Source organism: Sus scrofa, chromosome 14 (genome assembly GCF_054392235.1).
Source record: "Sus scrofa isolate SSC_HxYL_T2T_F1_AM1 chromosome 14, Sscrofa_HxYL_maternal_Yorkshire_Landrace_v2.0, whole genome shotgun sequence".
Classification (NCBI taxonomy): Eukaryota; Metazoa; Chordata; class Mammalia; order Artiodactyla; family Suidae; genus Sus; species Sus scrofa.
The window spans coordinates 123,041,389-123,058,179 of NC_139396.1; the positions used below are offsets into that span (position 1 = coordinate 123,041,389).

Below are 16,791 nucleotides of genomic sequence, written 5' to 3' on the forward strand. Positions count from 1 at the left end.
CTCCAATTTGATCCCCGGCCTGGGATCTTCCATATGCCACAAACGTGGCCCTAAAAAGCAAATAAATAAATACATACATAAAAAAGAAAAGAAAGTAGACTTCATACAGCAATTTCAACAGAGCTTTTGACCAACTGTTGCCAATGTAACCCTGAGCCAGATGGCTACTCCTTAGTGATAAAAGGAGGCAGTAAGAGAGGTAGAGAGAACAATGTATGGTTTCTGATGAATCCAATTATGTACACCTTGGAAATGTGAATTAAACTCTTAAATATTAGAGTCAGTATTACATTGAGATGGAATGAGAGCTAACCATAGGAGTGGAATATAATTGCATCACCGAGAAGTGGTAGCTTCTGGATTCTTATTAAATAGAGACTGAAAATGAAAATGAAGTCAAGAGACTGAAGGGCATTGAAAGAAGAAACTGACCCGTCAGTCTATGGGCTACCCAAGTTCACCACTTGACCTCATACTATTTACTGAATTATGATAAAGTTTGCTTTGCTTTTGTGTGTGTGTGTGTTTATGTATTTTGAAAGGTGTCAGTCTTACAGACTCTCAGTTCAGTCCAATCTCCCTACCTCTCAGTACAGGCGGTCACTGGCCTTCTTTATTTCCTTTGTCGTAGCTAGAAGGCAGGTTTGAGTCAAGTGTTTCACTCCGTGACAGAAGGCAGGTTGGAATCGGAAGATTCCCTCCAGTGTGGATACTGATGATTTGATTTGAACTTTGAAAGATCAGAGTGATTTGGGCCACTCAGACAGAGCAACAGGAAGGGAAAGGAAAGCCCAATGAAGTCTCCTTTCTGCTCAGCAGTGTGTACGGTCGTCCCTACAACATCTCTCTGGGAGGAATGGCCTCAGGAACTGTTACCTGGTCTACCTTTGGTGATCCCAATGACCTCAGAGCCCACAATAGTATCCCAAGTATATGACTTATAGAAATATGTGGGGGGATAGAATGGCACCCTTTATGTCTGAGAGGGATCAGCAGATACATGGGTAAAGCCTTTGCTACTGGCAACACTCACATCACCCGGGAGGCTGTTAGAATGCAGATTCTCAGGCTCCACCCCAGACCCACTGAATGCCAGCCTGCCCTATAACAGGACCCGGGGGATCCGTGTGCCTCTCCGAGTGCTGCTGTAAGCTGCGTCTCCCACCCCACCCCACCCCACCCCGGCTTTACAGTAGCTCCCAAAGTCTAGCTGTCATCAAAGTCACTTAGGAAGCTCATTAAAGCTTTATCTCTGACCCAATAATGTCTGGACATTTTTGTTAAAACTGGGGAGCTTGGGAATCTTCATTTTAAACAAAACTAGTTTGTTCTGAGAGAGCTAATTAGACCACATTTCATAGTGATTCCCCTTCTCCCTAAAGTTCCAGCAGTGTGAGTTCTAGAGTCAAATGCCAAAGGTCCTAAGGTGGCACTGTCCCCTGAAACATCCCGTGATGATGGCAATGTCCTATTTGGCTCTTTCTGATGTGGGAGCCACCAGCCTGCGGTACTTAAAATGTGGCGAGTGAGACAGAGAGATGGAATTTCTACTTTCATTTCATTTTGATTAATTTAAATGTAAATAATCACATGTGGCTAGCAGCTATTATCTTGGACCGAGCAGCCGCGGGGGATGGAACCATTTCTGAGATAGGGTCTTCTCAGTCAGCCTGTGCAGACAATCCTGACCTTGATTTTCTAATATCTAAAAGTACTGGAGACTGGAGGGAACTTGATTGTCCTGGCCTGTCTTGTGCTAGAACCTGAGTGGATTTAGAACTGCTCCCATAATCAGATTAAGGGGCTTCTACCATGATGTTAAATTTCCCTGCGCGGTCTCAAGCACGTCCCTGTGGAGATATCACAGCATCTCTGCCTGCGCGAAGATTGAAGGTGTCTAATCCTAGTTTGATGTCTTTGCCTTGGAAGCTAACCTTTTATTCTGGCAACCACATTTTTTTTTTTTTTTAGAACAAATATAAAGCTGAAGTTCTCAAAAAACTGGAGCATCAGAGATTGATAGAGGCGGAAAGGAAGCGGGTCGCTCAGATGCGCCAGCAGCAGCTGGAATCGGAACAGTTTTTGTTTTTTGAAGATCAGCTCAAGAAGCAAGAATTAGCCCGGGGTCAGATGCGAAGCCAGGAAACCCCAGCACTGTCGGAGCAGACTGATGGGAGTGCTTTGTCCTGCTTCTCCACTCACCAGAACAATTCCTTGCTGGATGTATTTGCAGATCAGCCTAATAAAAGTGATGCAACCAATTATGCTGGCCACTCTCCTCCGGTAAACAGGGCCTTAAAACCAGCTGCTACTCTAAGTGCTGGTCAGAGTAAGTGAGGAAATGCACTCCCACAAGACGTGGAATCTTTTCTAATGGAACCACATTTCTGTGACATCTGGGAGAGGTCTCCTCATTTTATTATTGGTTGTGATTATGCCCCTAGATGATGTGGTGTGAATGACAGAGCTAGTTTTCAGTACCATCTGGCTTTTGCTATATGTAACCTCAAAGGTCAGGACATGTGGAGTTCCCCCCTGTGGGCACAGTGCATTAAGAATGTGACTGCAGCAGCTTGGAGGCAAGGGTTCAATCCCCAGCCTGGTGCAGTGGCTTAAAGGACCCAGAGTTGCCATGGCTGTGGCTTGGACTCAGTCCCTGGCCTGGGAACTTCCAAATGCCTCCGGTACTGCCATTGAAAAAAAAAATGTATTTTTTTCAGGAAATGTGATTTTTCCCCTGATAGAGCAGAGTCTCTATATTAAACTGGACTGTAATTGGTCTTGGTACAGAGATTTTAAAAAAGAATTCCAAACATTTTTATCTTTTATGTATTTTAACCAAGAAACACATGAATCCACACTTACACCAGAGAGGAAAGAAGATGCTAAAATACTTATTTACCCATAATGCTGCTCAGTCATTAAATTTAAATATTTAGCATTTCCCTGGGCCAGGAGGATCTGTACACATGGGTATTTAACCTCCAAATGGATTATGTGTTTCTGCCAAAAATTAGTTCTGCTTGGGGCTGCTACATCAGTGTAGGCAGGTTTCCAAAACCAAATTGGGGAGGGGGGTGGATTTTCCCAGCAGACACTATCAGATGGAGTTTGTTTCCATTTATTTTGAAAGAGTCATGATAAACAACCATTTTATAAAATATTCTACTGCCGATGATTTCTGAAAACGTGATGCTTTTACTTAATGATTGCCAACTTTATAGGTTCTAAGTAGCGTGGTAAACACATGTCTATCCTATGGCTTATGCAATATGCGATGTGTTCTATGCAGCTTGTGCAATGTGTGCCAAAAGAAAACATGCATACACGTACATGTAAAGAGTTGATCCAGGCACAAAGATATAAAATGCTTGTACCTTCCCACTTGCATATGAATAATTTATATGCAAGGTGCAATTTTACCTTCCTTCTAGTCAGTATTCACTTTTACAAGTGCTAAAATAAAAGACAAAAAGTGGAGCACCTGATAATTTCATTTTTTAAATTTATATTTACCTGCAGTCACTTGATAAAAACAGTTTTCAAGGATGGGGTATAAGGTTTATTTTTTAGCTTTTTCTCCCTTTTTTTGTTTTTTAGATTTAGTGGTGGAAGGACTGCGATATGTAGTTTTATCAAGAGATCTTTGCCACAGATTTCTGCTACTGGCAGAATCTAATACAGTGAGAGGAATAGAAACCTGTGGAATTCTCTGTGGAAAACTGGTATGGTCTTTGTTTCGTATTTTTCTGCACAGGGTACTTTTACTAGGATTGGCTTTCTGTGATAAGCTGAGCAGAATTAAAGCATCCTAAGTGTCATAAACATTGGCTTTCTGTGATAAGCTGAGCAGAATTAAAGCATCCTAAGTGTCATAAACATTACAAAATTAACTTCATATAGATTAACTTTCAATAACCACTGTCATTATAAGTGAAATTATCCTTCTAGAAAATGGATTGTAAAATTTCAGGGATACTGTAAAAGTTTGTTGTAAAGAACTAATCAAACCATAATTTAAATCATTTTTTAGAAAAATGGTGGCTTTCAGATCTTCACATTTCCAGACCCATCTAGTTTTCTAAATCAGATTCCATTGCAAGTGTTTGTTTTACATACATTCATATGTTAACTCTACCTGCTTTTATCTGTGATAGGTATTATCTTGCCACCCTTTTTCAGATACATGAGGAATAAAGCTAGGGTTTTGTTGTTTTCTTTAAGGCAGTGGTTTCAACAAACTGAAATCTTATAGCCCAGGTCATATTTAAGTATGGAAGATTTTTTCAGGAATAGGTGATGAAAGATCAACATCAAAATGCAAGGAGATAAATGAGAGAAGATGCATTTAATTTCCTCCTTTAAGAAAAAGGAACATTGTGTCTTTGGAATTGCCCTTGGTACTCTTGTTGGGGTATCAGTTTATATTTCTGAGCCCCAGCACATTGTCATTCCTAAACATTTACTAGGGAACTGTTTATGTATGTATGTACATATGTACGTATTTTTTACAGCTGCACCTGTGAAATATGGAAATTCCCAGGTTTAGGGGTGGAATCTGAGCTGCAGCTGAGGCCCATGCCACAGCCATGGCAACACCAGATCCGAGCTACATCTGTGACCTACATCACAGCTTGTGGCAACACCAGATCCTTAACCCACTAAGCGAGGTCACGGATTGAACCTGCATCCTCACAGAAACAATGTCATGTCCTCACCCCTTTTAGCCATGGCAGGAACTCCAGGAACTGTTATTTAATTGAATAAGATGTTTCATTCCGGAGTTCCCATTGTGGCTCAGCAGGTTAAGAACATGACTAGTATCCAAGTGGACACCGGTTCGATCCCTGGCCTCACTCAGTGGGTTAACAACAATCTGGCATTGCCGCAAGCTTTGGTGTAGGTCGCAGATGTGGCTTAGATCTGGTATTGCTGTGGCTGTGATGTGGACTGGCAGCTGCAGCTCCGATTCCACCCCTAGCCTGGGAACTTCTATATGCCACAGGTGTGGCCCTAAAAAATTAAAAATAAAAAAGTTTCATTCAACACATGTTTTCCTATGTGGTCTGGTGTTGCATCTTTGCATTTCCTCCAGGGGAGAGAGGAAGTTCAAAAGTCAAGCACAGAATGACCTGCCATCTCCTCCCCACAGCCACCTTCTTTGCCCTGCAGGGGGCAGTGTGCTATGGCTGCTTCCTCCCCAAGACCACATGTTGTACTTAGTTTGATTCATTCATTCTTCATCCATTCCTTTTTTTTTTTTTTTTTTTTGTCTTTTTTTAGGACCCCCACCCACAGCATATGGAGATTCCCAGGCCAGGGGTTGAATCGGAGCTATAGCCGTTGGCCTACACCACAGCTCACGGCAATGCCGGATCCTTAACCCACTGAGCAAGGCCAGGGATCAAACCTGCATCTTCATGGATACCAGCCAGATTCGTTTCCGCTGAGCCATGAGGGGAACTCCGATCCATTCCTTCATCAGACATTTACAGGTGCTGTGCTGGGTGCTGGTATTCAGTAGCCTATGAGAGCCACAGTCTGTGCCAGATGAAGCCTTTGTGATGCTTATAAAGAACCAGACCAATGATTAATCATAAATGGGGCTGAGTGCTGTCTGTGAAAGTGCAGGGTGTCATAGGAAGGGGTAAGTGGGAACCCTCATCTAGGAGGGTCAACAAGGGCTGCTTTGAAAGGTGATATTTACACCAGGCCTGCAGAATACATAAAGTTAGCCCTGAAAGAAGGGGGTGGGATGAAGAGAAGAGGTGTAATCAAGGCTGAAGGAATAGTTCCCAGCTTGCAGAAAAGCCTGGAATCTAGAAAGAAGACAGTGCTGCCAGGGATGGACAGCTCCTTGGGGCACAAGCATCTCTTATCTGAGGATCCTATCAACTTTACAACCCTCTTCCTTCAACCACTTTTACCTAAGAGGGGAGGGGAAGCCTGTCTTTCCTTTCTCTTTATCTAACTGCAAATCCAAAACATTAGCTTAATTATGGAAAATTCCAGTAATTCCCCCCATAGTAGAAGAACATCCTACGTCTTCAAAGTGAAATGAAATAATAACAAAAACAGGACCATCGACCTTCACAAACCTTAGAATGTCCTTCAATAAAACCATAAAATGATTTCATTAGCATCTCCCCTTCCAAATAAACCTGCTGTTGTTTAGTGTTTCCATTGCAGATGGACTATCACACAACATTATTTATTAACTGAACTTCCAGGGACCAGTCTGGGAGGCTGATTCCTATTTATGATACATTTTCTATTGTGAGAATGGATTTCCAGCTCCAAACAACTGGCTCAAATTTTTGGCAAATAATCCACGTTCAAGTTCCAGGCTTTATTTTTGAGTTGTGACGGGGGCGTGAGGATGACAATGATGTAAGCAGTGGTCAGGCACTTTCTAGTTTTATCCAAACACCGCACTTCCTACTCAAGCTTTTTTTTTTCTGTCAGGTGATTATTATTTTTCTTGCTGTTTGTTTTTCAGACGCATAATGAATTTACTATTACCCACTTAATTGTGCCAAAGCAGTCTGCGGGACCAGACTATTGTGACGTGGAGAATGTAGAGGAATTATTCAGTGTTCAGGATCAACACGATCTCCTCACTCTAGGATGGATCCACGTATGTTTGACCTTTGGGGTTTGAGAGGGTTTTGGTGTGTGTGTTGTTTTTTTTTTTTTGTGGGGGGGGTGCTGCGCATGCACATGTGTGCATTTGTGCACATGAGTTTGATGGGCTATTTTCCTCCTGGAGGAAATTTAGCTTAGTTTAAATCATTTAGATTAGTTTAAATTTTCCTGGAGGAAATTTAGCTTAGTTTAAATCATTTTTTATTTTTAATGTTTCGTTTAAATCATTTTTTATTTTTAATGTTTTCAAGTGGAACAAATGTCATCATATGAAAGCATTTTCTTCAATGTTGGGCCATGTCTAAATAAAATCTGGATTTGGACAGGCCCATAGTATGCTTTTTTCCAGTCAAATCTGGAGGCCCATAGTATGCTTTTTTCCACCATCCGAAGTTAAAAGAGAGAGGAACACCTTTGGAAATCAGGAGACTTGTTTTGATGATTTTACATAGTCTCATGGAGGCCTTGTCAGGTGTTTAATGGTCTAGTATGATTAGACAGTTATTAATATTCTCTCTCCCTTTGGTGTGGGTCTAAAGTAGATTATTTTGGAGTTCTTGTCATGGCTCAGCGGTTAACAAACCCGACTAGTATCCATGAGGACACGAGTTAGATCCCTGGCCTTGCTCAGCGGGTTAAGGATCCAGTGTTGCTGTGAGCTGTGGTGCAGGTCACATACTCGGCTTGGATCCTGTGTTATTGTGGCTGTGGTGTAGGCCAGCAGCTGTAGCTCTGATTTGACCCCTAGCCTGGGATTTCCCTATGCTGCGGCTGCGGCCCTGGGGGAAAAAAAAAAAGAGATTATTTTAAGAAAATTTCTGAAAATGTTTCTTTTAAAGATGCTTTTGGGAGTTCCCATCGTGACTCAGTGGTTAACAAACCCAACTAGTATCCATGAGGACTCAAGTTAGATCCCTGGCCCTGCTCAGTGGGTTAAGTATCCAGTGTTGCTGTGAGCTGTGGTGCAGGTCACATACTCGGCTTGGATCCTGTGTTATTGTGGCTGTGGTGTAGGCCAGCAGCTACAGCTCTGATTCAGTCCCTGGCCTGGGAACCTCCATATGCCACAGGTGTGGCCCTGAAAAGACAAAATGACACCCCCCACAAAAAATAGAAGCATTTGTACATATCGAATAGGGGCCACAGCACCTCCCCTACAGGCCAAGGATGTGTGAGTCACTATGTAAACAGCCACAGAGTAGGGACAAAAATATTGGATTCCACCATCCACCAGGCCACCATAGGAGCAGGAAAAGGCTTACAGATCAGAAGACATGAGTTTACATCTCAGCTCTATTGCACATTCACTGTAGGAATATTGGCAAGGTATTCAAGCATCAGCTTAATCACCTATAAAAAGGGGATCATAATAATGGACCTGTACTTCCTGTGAAGGTGAGATAATGTCAGGGAATTTCTCATCACATTTTTCTAGGCACTCAGAAAATTGTAGCTGTTATTCTTAGTGAGGGTATTGTACTTTTCCTACCCATGGTTGCATCTATCTCATGCATCTGAGACCGGGGCCCGGGGGTAGGGACAAGCCATCCCACTGGCACTTGGCCACTGGATGGTGGCCCGGATTTCCAGGCATATCCTGGGGACCTCAAGGGCTCCTGAAGAGTGAGAAGGGACCATTTTTTATTTTACCTGCTTTATAGAGGTACTGAGTCAGGGCAGGACACACATTCACACCCACAGCTGCACACACTCTCACATACAGAGCATTTGGTGTTGTGTAATTTAGGAGGGCAGAGGAGAAAGTAGTCCTCACTCCGCCTGCAAATTACTGTTTGCCCTTGGTCAGGACTCCTACCCTCCTTATTTCCAGGTCCCCTCATTGATCAAGTGGGGCTAATGAATGCCTTCTCTCCCTCACCGAATTTGTGTGAGCTGTAAACAACATACCACTTCTCAAATACACCAAATTATTTATGATGAAGAGTTTGCAAAAACTTTCTATATATTTGTTTTCCTTAGCAGTAGGTGCCTTATTGTTTGCCTAGAAATAGCTGAAAGTAAAGACATTACTTAGTGTAATGTAATTTTCTATAACAAGACTGAATTTTACTTTTTTATTTTTTGTTTTCTTTTTTTTTTTTTTTTTTTTTTTGCTTTTTGGGTCTGCACCTGCAGCATATGGAAGTTCCCAGGCTAGAGGTCAAAGCAGAACTGCAGCTGCTGGCCTCTGCCACAACCACAGCAATGCCAGATCCAAGCCAAGTCTGCCACCTACTCCACAGCTCACGGCAGTGCCAGCTCCTTAACCCACTAAGTGAGGCCAGGGATCAAACCCGCATCCTCATGGATACTAGTCGGGTTCATTGCTGCTGAGCCACAATGGAAACTCCCAAGAATGCGTTTTAAATCAAAACAAATTATAGAAAAAAAATTGTTATATAAATTGAGAAAGAATGACAGTAAAATTATGCTTATATTGAAAAGTCAGTGTTTATCTCACAAAACATTTCCCAGATTAGAAACAAAGGTTTTTCCTTTATGAGCTATGCAGATGATGTATGCAGTAATGAAGTTATCATTTAAATAAGAAATCGGCATAATTTTAGAATCCCAGGGCTTTGCCTTTAGTTCCTTTCACCATGTCAAATTATTGTGATTCAGTGAAAACACTAAAATGTATTTCTGAACCTCAGAGGTTGTAATGTTCTTTTGTGATGATTTTGTTTTGTTTTGTTTTTGTTTTTTGTCTTTTTGTCATTTTAGGGCCACACCCACGGCATATGGAGATTCCCAGACTAGGGGTCAAATCGGAGCTGTAGCCGCAGGCCTACGCCAGAGCCACAGCAACGCCAGATCCGAGCCACATCTGTGACCTACACCACAGCTCACGGCAACGCCGGATCCTTAACCCCCTGAGCGAGGCCAGGGATCGAACCCAAAACCTCATGGTTCCTAGTCGGATTCACTTCCGCTGTGCCACAACAGGAACTCCTTGTGATGATTTTTAATGGCCTAGCTGTAGCAACACATTCCAGTGCTTTTTTCAGCTATAATTTGGTCCTAGAAAATGTCTGAAAAGAATCGGATGGATCCGGATTTGATTTTAGACTTTAGCTTAACTAGTTCTGTGTCCTTCAGCATGTTATTTACTCTTCTGCTTAGCTCAGTGTCCCACGTGCAAAATAGGAATAATGGTAGCACTTATATCACCTTGTGTTGAGAGTTAAATGAGATCATTCACGGAGAGTGATTAGTTCAGTGCCTGGCACATCATTCAGTTGAAATAATGGCATTTCCTGCTGTCATTCACCATCACCACCACCACCACCATCATCATCATCTTATCATCATCTTTATTTCCATGAGTGGGGCGTGGGGTTGGAGCACCATTCTCCTATGGGAGAGTTGTCCTTATGCGAGTGAGAGTGATTCCTCTTGGCAGAAATGAAGGGCTCAGAGTATCCTAAGGTGCAAAACATGCAACACAAAATCACAAAACAACAATAAGAACAAAACAAAAAGAAACAAAAGAATGTCTTACAGTGTGCCTGCAGTCTGGAAATAAGTTGACAGGAGAGTGATTTGTCTCTTTGACCATCTACTTGCTGCCACCACAGCACTAAAGTTTCTTTAAATACTTCTTACTTTTTCATGAAGGCATAGAAGGCTCAGTATATAAATAAAAGGTTTTCACCGAATCAGGTTATAAGCAGTCAGACCCTCCCACTCATGCCCTCACTAAAGATTTAGGTTTTAAAAATTAAGTTAATTTCTATCCTTCAGTTGATCTAGGTCTTTGTAGACCAAGAGTTATTTTTCCTTGGCAGAATGTGTATCTTTCTAGAAATAGGTATCAATGGATTTTTACCTTCATTCTATTAAATAAAATAGAAAGGAGTTTTAATACCATGCATTTCTTCAACAGGTCATAGCTATGTGTAAAGGCATGAAGCAGTTTCTATGGGCTAAGCCTTTTAATTCATATTGACAACATTAGGAGTTCCTACTGTGCTACAGTGGGTTAATGATCCTGCTTGTCTCTGAGGCATTGGATCCACTGTTGCCACAGCTGTGGTGTAGGTTGAAAATGCAGCTTGGATCCAGTCCCTGGACAAAGACCTTCCATATGCCCAAGGTGCAACCAAAAAAGGAAAAAAAAAAAAAATAACAATGATGATGACAACATTAAAATAATAGCAGCAATAAGAGCAATCATAATAGCTAATGATTTTTGATTCATTTCTACGTGCTAGGCACTGTTCTAAGAATTTTACATGGATTGTCTCATTTAATTTTCATCATAATCCCATGAAGAAAATGACTATTCTTATTTTAAAATTGATGAAATATGTATGGGGCGGTTAAGGAATCTTCGTGGTGTCACACAATTAGTAAGTGATGGAGCCAGGACCCAGCAGGACTAGTACCTTGGATTCCTGATTTAAATGATCACATTCCTTTGGTTTTTTTTTTCAAGGGTAGCTGGAGTTTATTGTGAATTACAAATCCTTATGGATGCATGTATTTTTCATTCAAATATGAACCTCTGAGTTGTCTCTCATAAACACACTTTTGTGTATAGCCAAAAATCTGGAAGACAGTTCTCTGAATTTATCATCTCCCCTTCCCTCTCATCATGTAAGATGAATCCCAGACACCTTCCACACTTTGGAGAGTTCCGTTCCTCCATTTTTCAGGAATGGCTATCCATAGAAGGATACCAGCAAAGTGTAGTATATTTAGTGAAAACTTTTCCTTTTGTGTCCATGGTTGTGTATAGAAGTATCTCTGGGTTCAGTCATAGTTCTGTTCCTTGCAGGCAAGTTACTTAAAGGAGCCTCAGGCTCCTTGTACGTAAAACTGAGATAATAAGCATTTCCCAGATGAGTTGTGATGATTAAACGAGGATCTATTTAAAGCCTCTGAAAAATGTCCAGTTTCATCTTTGCCAATAAGCAGAAAGTACATCCACATTCCCTAGAGCCTCTTGAAGTCTCTGGAATAACTATGGGAATAACTATGGGAAGCACAAAGGGAAGGATTTTGTCAACAAGACGTTTTTCAAAATCCTCATTTGATTACTGACGGTGAAAAAGGAAAAGCAGGGAGTTCCTGTCGTGGCTCAGCGGAAACAAATCTGACTAATATTTGTGAGGACGCAGGTTCAATTCTTGGCCTTGCTCAGTGAGTTAAGGATCCGGTATTGCTGTGAACTGTGGTGTAGGTCGCAGATGCTGCTCAGATCCTGAGTTGGTGTGGCTCTAGTGTAGGCCAGCAGCTATAGCTCCACTTCGACCACTAGCCTGGGAACCTCCATGTGCTGCAGGTGCAGCCCTGAAAGGGAGAAAGAAAGAAAAGAAAGGGAGGGAAGGAAGGAAGGAAGGAAGGAAGAAGGAAAGGAAAAGAAAAAGAAGATAACTGGAGTTGGGATGGGCTATGGCTTTGGCTAAGACTCAGCTACCCCAATAAGATTGTCCTCTTCTTTTTGCAGACACATCCGACCCAGACTGCATTCTTATCCAGTGTTGACCTCCACACTCACTGTTCCTATCAGCTTATGTTGCCAGAAGCGATTGCCATTGTTTGTTCACCAAAGCATAAAGAGTAAGTGATAACTATCAAGAGGGTTCAAGTAAGGCTCTGCCTGGGGCTGCTGGGTTTGAGTGTGTCCATGCACCAGGTTGTGGGACTTGGATAAGCAGTCACCTCATGCCTTTGGGAAAAAGAGATTTTTGCCCACTGGCTTCCATACACCTGTAGCTCTGCAGTTTTTGCATTTTAAAGTCCTTTCAGTGGTAGAACTACTGGTTCTCTTTCTTTAGTTAGCATGACCTTGAAATGGATAAACAGGATGTTATTCCAGTTTGCCAGTGAGATCTTAGCTCTATTGCGATAGAACTAATACATTATTTTGGTTGTGAGAAAATCTGCAGTCTTAGCTTCATTATCTCTAAGACTTTCCTAAGTTTGGGGGACAATGACTATTGTAGCACGATTACAAGCAGAGGAGTCAGCCAAACTGATATTGGAATCCCAGCTTGATACCTGTCCACTGTGAGCCTCACCCCCAAGACCTGCCCATCGCAGATTGATGTGAAGCAAAACAAGATGATAGGCGACCTAAAGGACTTAGTCTAGTGCCTGGCCCCATAGCCAGCACTCAGTAAATAGTTGCTGTTATCTATAAATACTCGTTATACCTCTGAAAGATTGAAGGTGTGGTTCAAGACCACCACACTAAGTAAATAACACAATAAATCTAGTCACAGTAATGTTGGTTCCCAGGTGTGTATAAAAAAGTTTACATTGTAATTTATTAAATGCACAGTACCTTTATGTCTAAAAAAAACAATGTATATACTTCATTTAAAAATATTTTGGAGTTCCCTGGTGGCTCTGTTGGTTAAGAATCTGGTGTTGTCACTGCTGTGACTCTGGTTACAACTGTGGTACAGGTTTGATCCCTGGCCCAGGAACTTCCTCGTGCCATGGGCATGGCCAAAAACTAAAATAAAATAAAAATAAACATAAAAATTCTTGACTGCTCAGAAATGCAAACCATCACCTAAGCCTTCAGCGAGTCATAGTAGTAACAGTAAAGATCACTGATCAGGAGTTCCCGCCGTGGCTCAGTGGAAAAGAATCTGACTAGTATCTGTGAGGACAAAGGTTTGATCCCTGGCCTTGCTCCATGGATTAAGGATCCGGCGTTGCCATGAACTGTGGTGTAAGTCACAGACAGGGCTCGGATCCCGTGTTGCTGTGGCTCTGGCATAGGCCAGCAACTGCAGCTCCTATTCAACCCTTACCCTGGGAACCTCCATATGCCTCGGGTATGGCCCTAAAAAGACAAAAAAAAAAAAAAGAGAGAGAGAGAGAGATCATTGATCACACATTACCATAACAAAGATAGCAATGAAAAAGTTTGAAATATTGGGAGAATTACCAAAATGTGACAAGGAGACATGAAGTGAGCAGATGCTATTGGAAAAATGGTGCCAGTAGACTTGCTCAATGCAGAGCTGCCACAAACCTTCAATTTGTTAAAAAAAAAAAAAAAAAAAAAAAAAAAAAGTATCTTCAAAGTACAATAAAGTGAAGCACAGTAAAACAAGATACCCTTGTGTTAGAAAAATTAGAAATACCCGTCTCCTGTGATTTCCTCCCATGGGGTCTCACACAGCAGTTCAGCCCATCACAGTTCTATAGGTGCTTGGTGGTAGCACTGGTCACTCTCTCCCTAGGCCATCAGCACAAGCTTGATTAAAAAAAAAAAAAAAATCACTGTAAAATGTTTAGTTCATAGCTTTTTTCTCCATTCCATTTGAGGAGTATGTATGCTTGTGTCATTCAAATAAAAATCTGGAAAGCCCAAATGATCCTTAATTTTTGTACCTTTTTTTCACCCTGAAACTTAGCACTGGCATCTTCAGGCTCACAGACGCTGGCATGCTTGAGGTTTCTGCGTGTAAAAAGAAGGGCTTTCATCCACATACCAAGGATCCCAGGCTGTTCAGTGTGAGTAGACAACATGGGTTATTTTTTGCATGTAATATTTATTTTTCACCCCCTCCTTTTTAAAAATTGAAATATAGCTGATGTACAATATTATGTTAATTTCAGGTGTAAAACATAGTGACATTTTTCATATCTTATGAAATGATCGCCATGATAAGTCTAATAACCATCTGTCCTCATATTAAGTTATTAAAATATTATTGGCCATAGTCCTGTAGCTTATAGAAGATGTGGTATATATACATGCAATGAAATATGGTTCAGCCACAAAAAATGAAATCTTGCCATTTGCAACAACCTGAATGGATCTAGAGGGTATTATGCTAAGTGAAATACGTCAGGCAGAGAAAGGCAAATGCCATATGATTTCACTTGTATGTAGAATCCTAAAAAAAAAAATAAAAAATAAAAAAATAAAAAAAGAGTCATAAATACAGAGAACAAATGGGCAGTTGACAGAGGGGAGGGGGTTTGCAGAGTAAAATAGGTAAAGGAGACTGAGAGATACAAACCTTCGGTTAAAACAAATAAGCCTCTTTGAAAAAAAAAAAAGAGAGAGAGAAATAATAGCCTTAAAATATGGGATAAAATACTTTACTGCTTAGTTTGGAATTTTCTTATCTCAGAAAAGTAATCTAGCTTTGTATTTTCTTCTGATTTCTTCTCATACCTATTTTGTTTACAAAGGAATGACAGTATTTCTGTAGCAGAGTTGATTATGCATAAAGTTTCCTTTCCATTAACTGTGTGATACTTAAACAAATACAATTTTCTTCAGGAGTCCAAGTAAGCAAACAATTATGGAAGAAAATGGCATTAAATATGTCCTGAATTATACCTGCTTGATAAGGCCAAGTTAGTTTTTCATAACAATTCAGTGAAACATCTAATCCTGACTTTTTGATTAGCTTTGTATAGGCCCAAAGAAACATTATTTGGCCACATCTTTTTCTGTTTGCCTGGCTGTTCTCTGTGTTCCCTTGTGGTGCAATGGGTTAAGGATCCAGTTTTGTCACTGCTGTGGCAAGGGTTTGATCCCTGGCCCAAGAACTTCCGCATGCTTTGACCCCATCTTTTTCTGTTTGCTTAGCTGTTCTCTGGCTGTGATATCAAGGAAACATTATTTTGAAGTTAGAATTTATTTAAAATGAGAATTAGATGGCATCTTTTGTAAACATTTTCTTGTTGAAAATGAATACATATGATTATATTTACTCTGAGTAGACATTATTTTTTAAAATTGGGACCATTTTGGAGTTCCCTTTGGTGCAGCACCTTAAGTATCCAGTTTTGTCACTGCTGTGTCGAGGGTCAGCCCCTGGCCCAAGAACTTCCATGTGCATGGCCAAACCCCTCCACCCTGCCCCCCCCCAAAAAAAAAACCCAAACAAATGAACAAACAAAAATTAGGAAGATTTTTTTTTCTTTTTACAGTTGTACCTGCCACATATGGAAGTTCCCGGGCTAGGGCTCAAATTGGAGCTGCAGCTGCTGGCCTACACCACAGCCACAGCAACATCGGACCCTTAACCCACTGAATAAAGCCAGGGATTAAAAAAAAAAAAAAAAAGCCAGGGATTGAAACCCGCATCCTCACAGATACTATGTTGGGTCCTTAACCCACTGAGCCACAGTGGGAACTCCAGGAACCTTTTTAAATGAGGAAATTCATACTTCCTCCCGAAAAAGAATCATGTAAACGTCATGTTGTAAAGTCAGTTTTTTTCTTTCTTAGATCTGCAAACATGTGTTGGTAAAAGACATAAAAATAATCGTGCTGGATCTGAGGTGATAACGCCCAACGACTAGCACCGTCAGTGCCAGACACTTAAACCCAAGGACCCGTGGTTGCTGGATTTTCTTAAGATGTTTCCAGAAATGACTGATATTTTATATTTATACATTTTAGATCAGAAAGTTTGATATTTATTACTTTTGCACATTTTGAAGCTTTCTTTTTGGGTTGCTCTGTCTCAAGAGAGGTCACGATGGTGTTAGATCAGTACCTATTAATGTACCCAAATCCTATGAGCAGATAATAAATTGTGCTGCAAACAACAATATGTCTGATTTTTTTTAACTTTTTTTTTAAAACCTATAGCTATGTACAATATCATATAAGCTTCTGCTGTTCAACATAGTGATTCATAATTTTTCAAAGTTTTCCTGCCTGGTATTTTTAGACATCTCTGCATAGTTTTTCAGAACTGTAAATGTTTCACGGTATTATTATTATCATTATTCCTGTAAAATGTAGCTCCAAACAAGAAATTCTGAGCACCAGGTTGTCTCTAAGCAGGCCATCAGTTTCTGCGGCTCTTCTCCGCAGAAAACAGAGAATGTAAAGGTGTGGTTGGAGAAGATGAAGAGTTTCCAGTGTGAGAAGAAACAGGGCTGCAGACAGCTGAGCCCGTCCTGTGTTTTCAGCGTCATGGAATCCCCAGTTGGAGCTGTGTCCATGCACACCTCTCATGCAGACGACCAGAGCCCCACACTTCTACTCGGGGAACTGGTGTCAGAGGGTCTGAGATTGCAGATAATTCATTAACTTGATTTAGAGGACTAGATGCAGAGATGCTTGAGGGAGGAATGAAAAAAAAGGTTCAGATGGAAGTGAAAAGGCTATTTCTGTGCAAGTCAACAGGGGGGGACAGTGAGAAGAAATGA

The 16,791-nt window shown here is 41.1% G+C and overlaps 1 protein-coding gene across 4 annotated transcripts in view; it reads left to right on the plus strand.

Annotated features, from left to right (window-relative positions):
* Positions 1-16,185, plus strand: part of STAMBPL1 (STAM binding protein like 1) — a 61,696-nt gene extending 45,511 nt beyond the window's left edge. For all 4 annotated transcript variants that reach the window (NM_001243343.1, XM_021071883.2, XM_021071881.2 and 1 more), the window contains 6 exon segments: positions 1,972-2,329; positions 3,601-3,725; positions 6,500-6,637; positions 12,098-12,210; positions 14,025-14,124; positions 15,860-16,185. In NM_001243343.1, the coding sequence (NP_001230272.1) occupies positions 1,972-2,329; positions 3,601-3,725; positions 6,500-6,637; positions 12,098-12,210; positions 14,025-14,124; positions 15,860-15,916 (891 nt within the window). In that variant the 3' untranslated portion in view covers positions 15,917-16,185.
* The last annotated feature ends 606 nt before the right edge of the window (positions 16,186-16,791 follow it).